This window comes from Setaria viridis, chromosome 3 (assembly GCF_005286985.2).
Source record: "Setaria viridis chromosome 3, Setaria_viridis_v4.0, whole genome shotgun sequence".
Taxonomy (NCBI): domain Eukaryota; kingdom Viridiplantae; phylum Streptophyta; class Magnoliopsida; order Poales; family Poaceae; genus Setaria; species Setaria viridis.
In genome coordinates this window covers 38496866-38507438 of record NC_048265.2, presented here as the reverse complement: position 1 = coordinate 38507438, position 10573 = coordinate 38496866, and the positions used below count along the sequence as shown (strand labels likewise).

Genomic DNA, 10573 nt, shown 5'->3' with positions numbered 1-10573 from the left:
TTGCTTGTACTGATGGCCACAGTTCAGTCATTTCGAAACAGGACACAGGAGTACGGATATCTACGGAGCCCATGGCATCCCGGCGCATCATCTGCTACGTACCGTTGGTGTAGCACCACCTCCTCACACATCTACAAAATGAGGACAACTTTCCCAACAAGAATCAACTCCGCATCATAAGAAAATTTGAAGCTCTTTAGAAAACTTGAGAAAAGGGGACAGAAATTGCACCGAAACCAAGAAACATGATTTTGAAAAAGTAGTCAGAAGGAATGATTCTAGGTCTTTTAAACATCTTCTCACATGTCATAGCTCTGGAAAAATACCCCTCTTAAAAACACCAAGAAACCATTTCCAAAAACTAAGCTTTAGGAAAAAATCTAAATGATAGGAAACATAAAAACTGGTTTTTGCGTAAAAGAGAATAGTCTACCTATCTGGGCCATGGTGGGCAGACTGCCTAGGCCACTCAATAACAAGTACTACTCTGCTCAAAGTGGGCCGCTGTTATTTTGTTTGGTGCGATGGGCCGTCTGGGCCATATATACGAATTCGAAAGGACGACATGGACGAAGAAAACAAAAGATCGCAGCCATACTCTTGGAGAAACCTTAACAAGGACCCAGATTTCAACCACAGAAGATTACATGATTGCTAACTATATTTTTATATTTTATTATGTTATTTAAATCATATTTAAGGCTGTTGTATCTGCTTTTTGACGGTTCGTGCTTAATCACTTGATGAGCAGCTGTGGGACCAACATGGGCCACAATCGCTTCATGGGCTCAATTTCAGCGTATATTGGGCCTCTTGTTGCCTCTCCCTTTTCGTTTTGCCATCTTTTCTGATTTTTCTTTTTAACAAGAATGGGAGGGGCAAGCAAATCGGTGTTTGCTCATCAGTGAATGATAGCCTGAGAGACCCATCTGTTGCACGCAAATTCAAACGCGTCTAATTGCTTCGTTGCTCGCTGGCCTGCCGTGAAGAAGACGTGTGAGTAGCCATGAAAATGGATGGGAACAGGTGGGAAAAATCCCTTAACCATGTCCCGTCTCATATTTTTCATCAGAAACGGGAGCAGAAGTGGGACAACCGAAGCGGGACAGGAAACGGGATAAACGGGTATAAGAGAACGAACAAATGTGGGCGGAAATATAATGAAAACGGGTGGGAACTGGGACCATACACCGGGACGACGCGTTCCAAACTACACTGTACCAATATAAACATGTAAGATGCCTAGGCCAGCAGGCTGCAATGCCGCAAGCACAAGCAGTAGAGCAGCACGCTAGCACAATGCACTCCAACTGAGAGCAAGCTGCCAAGCTAGCATACGAGTAGCACGCAAGGCAGTAGCAGTAGCAGTAGCAGTATCAGAATTCATCCCAAGATGCTTTTGAAAATAAAAATAATCATCACATATAGCACTAGCTGGTCACGCATGAGCCTCCTGCCCCGCTGCCCGTGCATGCGCAGGCTCTGAGGCTGTAGTGCCGGACGTCGGCGTCGAAGCTCGACCCTCGTCCACCGCGTCCACTGATTGTGGGCGTCTTGAGCATGTTGGGCCGAGGCCCCAGACCTGAGGGCAGCGAAGAACTGTGATATTAGGTCTATCCCGTATAAATAAAAAAGAGATGAATACGGCATCATCCCGGTTAAAAACGGGATCCCGCAAATACAGGCGGGTACATCCTCAACCGTTTCCGTCCTGCTCCCGGTCACCCTCATCCTGTTTGCCATCCCATTCCCATATTTTCCCATCCCGTTTTCGTATAGATAAAAATATGGGACAAATGTAGAAAAATGGACGGGCGGAAATAGGATTTTGTCCGTCCGTTTTCATCCCTATGTGTGAGTCTCGACCAGCAAACAGTAGGCAGCTAGCTTAGTTGTAGCAAAAGTTTTCTAGTGATAACTCTCAGGATTGGGAAAGAATCCAACTCCCGATCCTTGCGCCACCTTCCTTGTGACTCGCGGGGTGCTAGCCCAAGCCCGCCGCCACCCCCTACCCCCCACCCCCAAACCCTAGAGCTGGTTGCCGCCGCCGCCGGCCGGCCGGCGGACAGCGGCGGCAGCTCGCGGTGGGGTCGAAGTCGGCCCCACGCGCTCTCTCCCTCCCTTCTTTCCTCCCCTCCTCCTCTCCCCTTCAAGGACGCCATGGTCGCGGGGTTGCTACTCGTCACCAGTGGGCGTGGTCTCCAACCACCAAACGCTGGATCCGACCTCCCCTAGTCCGGATCTGCGTGCTTCCGGTCGATGCCTGGCCGTCACCTCGGGGCTGTGGGGGCGCTCGCGTCGCCGTCCGCCACCGCCACCTCCCTCCCAGAGTCCCTGGTCACTCTCGCTCAGGGGCAGCTCGAGGGCTCCCGACCTGCACTGCCTGGGCCTCGGTCATGCCACCAAGTGGCGACGACGGCCATCGGCGGCACCGAAGCCCGCGGCCGAGCGCACTCCTCCTTCCTTCCCTTCCCTCCCCCCTCCTCCGTTCACCCCACCACACCCAGGTTGTGCTCCAGTCGCTCCAAAAGGTCGCCACCCTCGCCAGTGGTCTCATCCCGGATCCCTCATAGGGCGGCTCGAGGGCGACCCGCTTGCGCCGCATGTGCCTCCCCCCTAACCCTAGCCGGCCACCGCCGCCGCCATGGTCAATCGCCAGCCCTCCTTCTCGCCGGTGGCCTCGGGTCACCGACGTTGTTGGGGTCATTGGGGGGAGGCGGTCACTGGTGATGGTGGTCACTAGCCGCTGCCGCTGCAGTGGTTCACTTGCTCTTGGGTCGCTCCCTGCTCGCCGATGGTTGTCGCTCGTGGGGCCATGCCTCCTCCAGCCATCTTCTTCGCTGGTAGGGATGGGATGAAGGTCCCCATGGTGCTTTGGGGTGCCGCCGCCACCATGGCGGCCGCCACTGCTTTGGGTCGTCCCCTATCATCATCATCGAGTGTTGCTGGGTGAAGGGAGGGCCTCGTCTGCGCCTGCATGTGCTCCTCTGTTCACGACTTTGCGTTGGTCTGCCATCTTGGTCAAGCTACCCTCTTCCTGAACCTTTGCTAGGTCTCCAAAGGTGTGTTTGCGGTGCTCGGTTGTGGGTGTCATGAGCGAAAGCTCTGCCCGGTGTTGTCCGGCGCCGGTGGTGGCTACATCTGTGGGTGTAGCACCCTCTGTTGGGGGTGTTGTCGAGGTCATCCACAACACTTTGGTCATACCAAGTGAAAACTTGGTCCATTCTTTCTTGAATGAACGAACGACGGCGACGTCTTTGACATCGTCCCCCCTTGGAGGCACCATCTTGCTTTCTCTCCGCTCTCCAACTCCGGTTCCGATGACCTTGGCATTGTTCTATTTGTATGGTAGTTCTGTAGGCGGTCTTTGTGTTGCTTCTTTGTACTCTTGCAGGTGGGCAGTTGTTTGGGCCGTTGTCATCAGCGGTGTCGGTCACTCCTTTAGTTAGGTGTTTGGTTGTAGGGTGAGTGGGATTTTCTGTTCTTCTGCTAGAGGTCGTCTGCAGCTGCTTGTGTGGCATCTTGTTCATGAGACTACCCTTTGTAATTATGCTCTTCTACTTAATAAAAAATGTGTAAGTAGAAAAATGTGCTATGCACGTCTTAAAAAAAGTTGTAACAAATAGATTGCCCCCAATAAAACTACAAGCCGCCACCTCAGTCACCCTCCTCCCTTCCTTTTTATCGATCTCATTGTCGGTAGCTAGATTAGTTACTAGTTTCATCTAGGGTTTAGTTTACTCGGTAGCATCGATGAGGGAGTGTTGACAACGGCACATTGAAATAATAAGGTACCTTTGGGCTCTCTCTACCTGACGACATCCAAGGGCCGGTGCAGGCTTTATTCAGATCTTGACAGTTAGTTTGTCAATCAGGGTAAGCAATATATTGGCTATTGATGCAACAACTTTGACACCTTCTTTTGATTTGTTCCGAAGGTTCGATTTCTCCAACCCTCTGTTTTGGTGGTGAAGGATTACAAGCCCGTGTTGTTTGGGGTCATTCTTCAGGCTTCAGCCGATATTCTTTCAGTGACTTCTAGATTTTGTTTCTAGTAGCAAATGGTTATTGTTCTCTTTAAAGCACTGTGTGGCGAGGGCATTTCTAGATGTCTCGTTCCTATATTATCTTTTTTGTGCAATCTTCAAGCTCTGCGTGGGTGGAAAAAGAAGATGAACAATCGAAGCAAGAAGATGATCAAAAATATATTCTATGCTATTTATTTTTGGTAAAATAGCTAAGTATGTCCTTCAACTTTGGTTGGAGGGTCATTTTGATCTCGAAGTACCAAATAGTCCATTTAGTCTTATAACTTTTCATTTTAGACCAAAATGGTCATTGGACAGATGTGGCATGCCATGTGTTTGTGCCATGTCAACTTTGGTTCCCTTGGATGAGTCTAATGTGTTATACTTGTGGCATTTACCACTTGTTTCATCCAATTATAAATGATACATGTAGTAGAGTCCGGAAATTTTCTTTTCTAAAGAAAATTATAAATAATATCTAATGTGGATTTCACATATTACAAGAAATTTTTCATATTTACCCTGCTCAAGCAAGATAAAATAAATACAGTGATGGCATAGTATATATGTTGTGCCATGTCTTTATTAGTTTTTTTTTCAAAATGAAACTGATGGGAACCTAAACAATGTCATATGTTATACGTCATACCTAAGGTTCAACAAAAACTAAAGCTACATGCATGAAACATAGGATAAAAGATGATGCCATGATTTTGTGGCATCATCGCAACAATCTAATACACAATCATTGCAATAGACATGGTGAATTAAAGAGGTAAAAGAGATAATTCTACGGTGTTAACTTATCCAAAGGTTGCCCACGGCTGACGGCAAAGACACATGGCATGCCGAGTCAGGGACTAGTCTGATGTAGAGTTGGGACTTGGCTCACAGCCTGACTCTCTCATGCCTCGTGCCGTGCCAGCATGGTAAGGCAAGCCTCTTACTAGGCCCAAACACGGCCCGTGGGACGCCAGCATGCCTTCGTGCCGTGCCAGCCCAAACACGACCCTTGCAATACATGTGTTTATCTTTTATTGGTGCTTATTTATTTGCACATATTTTTACTCTCATACAAAGAAAATAATTTCTAAAAATTAATAGAGAAAACAAACTTTATTATATAAATATTGAAGGTGAATATTATAACTACATGTGGCCATACGAAAACACAATATTGTTATATTATGAATGACCATTATTACAATTCCATACTTATAAAGTAGATTTTGTGGTTTCCTTCGTTATAGTAGTTATGGTAGGCTATATGATAGGATGATATAGCCTATAGATGTGCTAATGGACCATTTTCATGCCGTGCCGGTCTAAGCACGGTACATGATACGTGTCATGCCGTGCCACCCATCGTGCCAAGATCCTAGACACGGCACAACCCTCGCATTTCTGTCGTGCCGGCACGGTCCAAAATTCAGCGTGCCGTATTGTGCTTTGGAGCATGCCACGTATTTGGCTATTTTTCTTTTATTTTGGCGGTCGTCTTATGTCAAGTTGTACGGCTACTGTTTTTCTTGATAAATAGTATATATGTGTCACTCTTCGAGTGCCTTTCTCAAAATAAAATAAATGTCAATGAACAAGTTGTTGGCTCATTGCTGCCCGTCACCAGTTCAAATCTTGTTTATGCCATAGAAAAAAGATCTCGATGCCAATGCCAATGAGAACATTGGCAATTTGGGTAGACCAAGGCGGAGTTGCATAGGTATTTGAGACTCTTGTTGCACTTGTAATTCGCATAGGTATTTGAGACTCTTGTTGCACTTATAATTCAAGTCAGGTTGTCCTTTTTTTATTTAGGTACGAGGTTACCTTTGTTTGCACCTATCCCACGAATAGCCATGGTAGACGGTAGGTAATGATAGCTCCGTTCGTTCTATGCATTTGACCATATTTGAATAGCACTTAGGGTTTATGCACTAGTCGATTCGACTCCATCTCATCGGTAAACTCCTCTACCAGGGGCGGACCTTATTAGGCAAGACCAGGGTGGGCCATGCCCCCTGCCCCAGCAGAGTTTCCATTGATTAAACAGTGATTTTACACTGTTCATTGGGTTTTAGCTCAACAACTAACATAGGTTGGTCACCCCTGAATGTTTGGTCAAGCTCCCCTACTGTCCTTTAGCATGCCAAAGTAGGTAAAGTGGTAGGAAGGTTGATATCTCTCGCTTAGAAACAGTGAACCAAAATTCGCCTGCCATTACAAGGGCAACTTTAGTGTTTAGAATTGTTGGTAGTGCTAAGATGAAGCCATGTCACAGGTGCTAGTTTAGCAAAATTTGATACAACGTGTTGTACCCGCTGTAGGACCTAGCAAATAGTAAAATATTAACAGAGAATGCCCTTTCCTTCCTCCCTCCCTCCCTCCCCACGTGCAGCTCCTGCAGAGCAGCCTTTTCTTGCATGTTTTCCCGCTTCTGCGGCAGCCAACGAATTTTCTAATCAGGGTACCGGCTGCAAAGTTGAGCACCGGGTGCAATGATTTTTACTTTGCACGCCTCTCCTCTCCGGTGTATTACACCATCCTAAACTTACTCTCTCTCCTCCTATAGCACCCCTACATACAGCCGTCGAATTGAAGCTCTCCAAAAGCACTACTTCGTGAAGCACTATCTGTTATGATACAAAAAGGTAGACAAACATTTCCATCGGGAGTCATTATGGGAGATGGTTGTATATGCATAACCGTCTTCATAAAGTTTTCAAATGCTTTTGCGGTAAAACTCCATCTTATCAATTTTTCACAAACCTTCGACTTTTTATTTGTTGATCTCAGTGAGATTTCCTAAATCCATCTGCTTTACGATGTATCTTGGATTGTTTCTTTAACATGTATAAATCACATGATGATTATCCACCACCCAGCAATCTGCTACACATGCTTCCACCTTGTTCCGCTTCCATTTCGCTACCAGGATGCTTAGCTACGAACAGCCGCCGGTGCTTCCAGCAGGTTTCTGGATTCGCTGAAGACCCACCATTCTGCCATCCGGTACTTCCACCGCTTTGAACCTGGTGTTCAAAGAATTTCGCGTGGAGATGATGCAAGATCTGGAGCACTGCTGCAATTCTTTGCAACCGCAACAACGACGACATGGGGGTGCCAAAAAGGGCACCGGTGACAATAGTTTGTTCACAAACTTACTGCAGTAAGAATTCATAATAAAGATGCAGGGGCCATGTTACAACTTGATATCCAATAAAGTTGGTTCCACCCCATTGAAATCAGAATGATAGTACCCTGTTATAACTAGGCAATGCATAATGTATCAGAGAACTATGGATGTGTTTGGTTGCATGCACCACATGATGCATGCATGGATGATCTTGGATGGGATGGTTCAACTAATTTGTTTGTACCATAAGATTCACTCTAATTAGTAAAATAATATATTAAGTGGGATGACCTCATCCTGGATAAGTTGGTACAATTCACTCAACCAAATAAAAGGAACATTATTATTTTGAATCATTTCATATATGAATCAAATGATACAACCAACCAAACACACTCTGAAAAAGATTATGCCTTTCAGCCACCCAACAGTGGAAGACGAAGGTTATACAAGTAAAAAACTAGACTTCATGTCCTGCTCTGCACCGAACAACTAAAATGACAAATGCATAGCTGTTATTTCGTTACCAAGGAGGTGCCTAGTCTGAAAAAATAACGGCACCTCCAGCTATTCAGCACAGAGATCCTTCCTTGCATGACAGAACCCCTACCGAGTCAGTCATCGCCGACACTAAGGAGACCGATTTGGCAAAGCTAGGGGTGTTAACGTCAGGCCCGGGACTACCAGATGATCTGAAGAATGCGCCGTTGAGCAACATATCACCTTCAGATATCCAGGTCCAGGTACTCCACTCACTCTCTGCTGTTCTTCCATCACGCTTCGTCACCTGGAAAAAGTTTACAGTTCAGACTTCAGAGTTTGTGATCGTCCAAAGAAAAGGTGCAGCTCGACTTTACTTTCTAAATATTTTTTTTCTCAAATACTCAAGAGAACTGCGTATGAATGTATTAGAGAAATCAAAGAAAGACCGGCCTGTACATAATGCCGTGGACACAACACGAACATCGATCACACGCTGAAAACACACCCGCTCCATAGTTAAGTGCGCAAGGCCCACATCAGACAATAAACAGACGGCCCAATGAATAACAGAGAACGATCACAGGGATCAATACTTCTTTCCAGAAATTTGTGTTGCGACATATTCCTTTCTAGGGAACTATGGAATTCTTGTTCAACTTATACTGACTAGAATAGCTGAACAAGTTCTTCGCGAAAGATAATTGACAGAGTATCCAATTATGGTTTCACAAATGACAGCAGCTTTGCATTAAAATAGGAGTAGAAGAGTTACTGCGAAGAGATAATAAAAACCTCTTTGGCCTCGCCTGCTAGGAATCGATTGCCATGGCTCAGAATTGTTGGTGAAGCACTGCCACCAATGGCGTATATCTGCCAGCTTATGTAGTCATTGTTGATGACATGAAAGAGTCCGAACCGACACCTACCGAGCACTGAATGAGTCAGCATTGTATTCAGCTGAGAAAACTTGGCATTACTGTCAAATCTTGATTCAAACAGAAGAATGTGCCACACCACAACATGTCAAATACTCACATTAACTACCAAGTGCTTGGAATACTTGAAAAATTCTTCAGAAACATATAGTTGCATCACAAAATGGTACTTTTAATTACCTTGGCATTCTCTGCACAAGACCTGGGCCGAAACGGTTAAACGCAACGGTGACCTTCATGTCCTTGTCATCAGTGAAATCGTCGCTGTGCCCAAGAAGCACTGCCTTGTCATGGTTCCTCAGGAGGTTATTGGACAGGGTCACGCGTGTGGATGCGTCCGTGACGTCGATGAGGCCGTCGGTGCAGTTCTCAAGCGTGCAGTGGTCGACCCACACGTCGGTGGCGCGGAAGACGGTGATGCCGTCGCCGTCCGACATGCCGCCACTCGCCGTCCGCGCGGGCTTGCAGCCGCGCACGGTGATCCCGTGGACGATGACGTGGCTCGCGTTGTGGATCACGAGGCAGGCGCCGCCGTCCCCGACGACGACGGCGGCGCCGCGGCCGTCGACGGTCTTGTGGGAGCCCACCAGCAGGTCGTGCTTGGGCCGGATGGTCATGTCGCGCGCGAACGTGATCCACAGGGGCCCCTCCTGGACGAGGCCGTAGCGGAGGGTGCCCGGCGCCGGGTCCGACGGGTCGTCGGCGTCGCCCGGGTCCGTCACCACGTAGTTCCTGCCGTTCTTGCCGCCGGCGGCGTCGCGGCCGAACCCGACGGCGCAGTCGGCGAGGCGCTGCCGGTTGTCGGCCCAGCTCGGGTCGCAGCGCCAGCAGTCGTCCACCGGGTTGCCGGTGCCGCAGTCGCCGTCAAGCATCCGTCGGTATCGTGACGTGTTCACGCTTCTGTAAAGAACAAGGAAGATTAAACTCACTGACGGTAAGACGATGGTATAATTTAGTCTCAGAAATTAATACAGTTTAGCTACCTGACTAAATCTTGCACGACCTCTTGCCCACCTGTGGTTGAGGAGTGGATTGGCAATGGAGAAGAGATGAAAAGGGGAAGAAAGGATGCAGTAAAGCAGAAGAAGATGAGAAAGGCCATTCTTGTTGATGACAAGATGAACTTGACATGAACAGCAATTTAGCAGTATAGTAGCTGCTGCTGATCTCGATCTAAATAGACAGTGAACAAGAAGACCGCCATAAGGAAATTCTGTTGTTTAGAATTACGATCTATATGAAAGTGAATAGATAGAAGGGAATTATTTAGGGTATAACGACTTAAATGGAATTATTTGATTGGCTTTCCATTAAGGTTTCTAATATCCAGGATATGTCGATCGGTTAAAGATGGTAGGCATTACACGAGACTAGTTGCTACGGTATCCTTAATTCGAAAGTACACATGGTATGCTTTGTCAGGAAAAAAAAATGGTATGCAACTACTAAGAAATATTATCTGTTCCTAATGGAAAGAGACAACATAAGAAACAGATAATACAATCCAGTTCAAAAAAATTAGAATCACATGTGCTTCTGGAATTGCATACCATTTTTGTAAAACGTACCATCGTGTGTTTCTGGAATTGCAACGAGTGAAATGCACAAGATGTCCAAGTAATAAATAATAAATAGAATTACATGTGCTTTACTTGGTTTATTAAAAAAGGAAAAAGTTCATTTTACTCCCCAAACCTGTTAACTTTATCCTTCCCACACCCCAAACAAAATGTTAGCTTAATTTACTCCCTCATCCTATTAAAATCGGGTTAATTTAGCCCCTAAGAGCATAATTTTGACCAAGTCAATTCACGTTTAGACGCCAAGTCAGCGCATGCCTAGATTCAGAGCCGAGCCGATCTACATATCACAAGCCGAGCCTTCGCCCGCCCAAGCTGAGGGTTTCCCCTGTTTTAGAGTAGTCTTGCCGCGCGTGTTTCTGCTACTGATGCGCCGTGGCTTGATGTCAACGAATGCAAACACTGCACTGAAAA

General features: G+C 46.6%; 1 protein-coding gene across 1 annotated transcript; it reads right to left on the bottom strand.

Annotated features, from left to right (window-relative positions):
* Positions 1–7732: 7732 nt before the first annotated feature.
* LOC117849272 (pectate lyase) lies at positions 7733–9681 on the bottom strand. The gene is made up of 4 exons (XM_034730835.1): positions 9594–9681; positions 8760–9507; positions 8437–8566; positions 7733–7948 (listed from the first exon to the last, which is right to left on the bottom strand). The coding sequence occupies exons 1-4, from the start codon at positions 9679–9681 to the stop codon at positions 7733–7735; spliced, it is 1182 nt and encodes a 393-aa protein (XP_034586726.1).
* Positions 9682–10573: the final 892 nt, after the last annotated feature.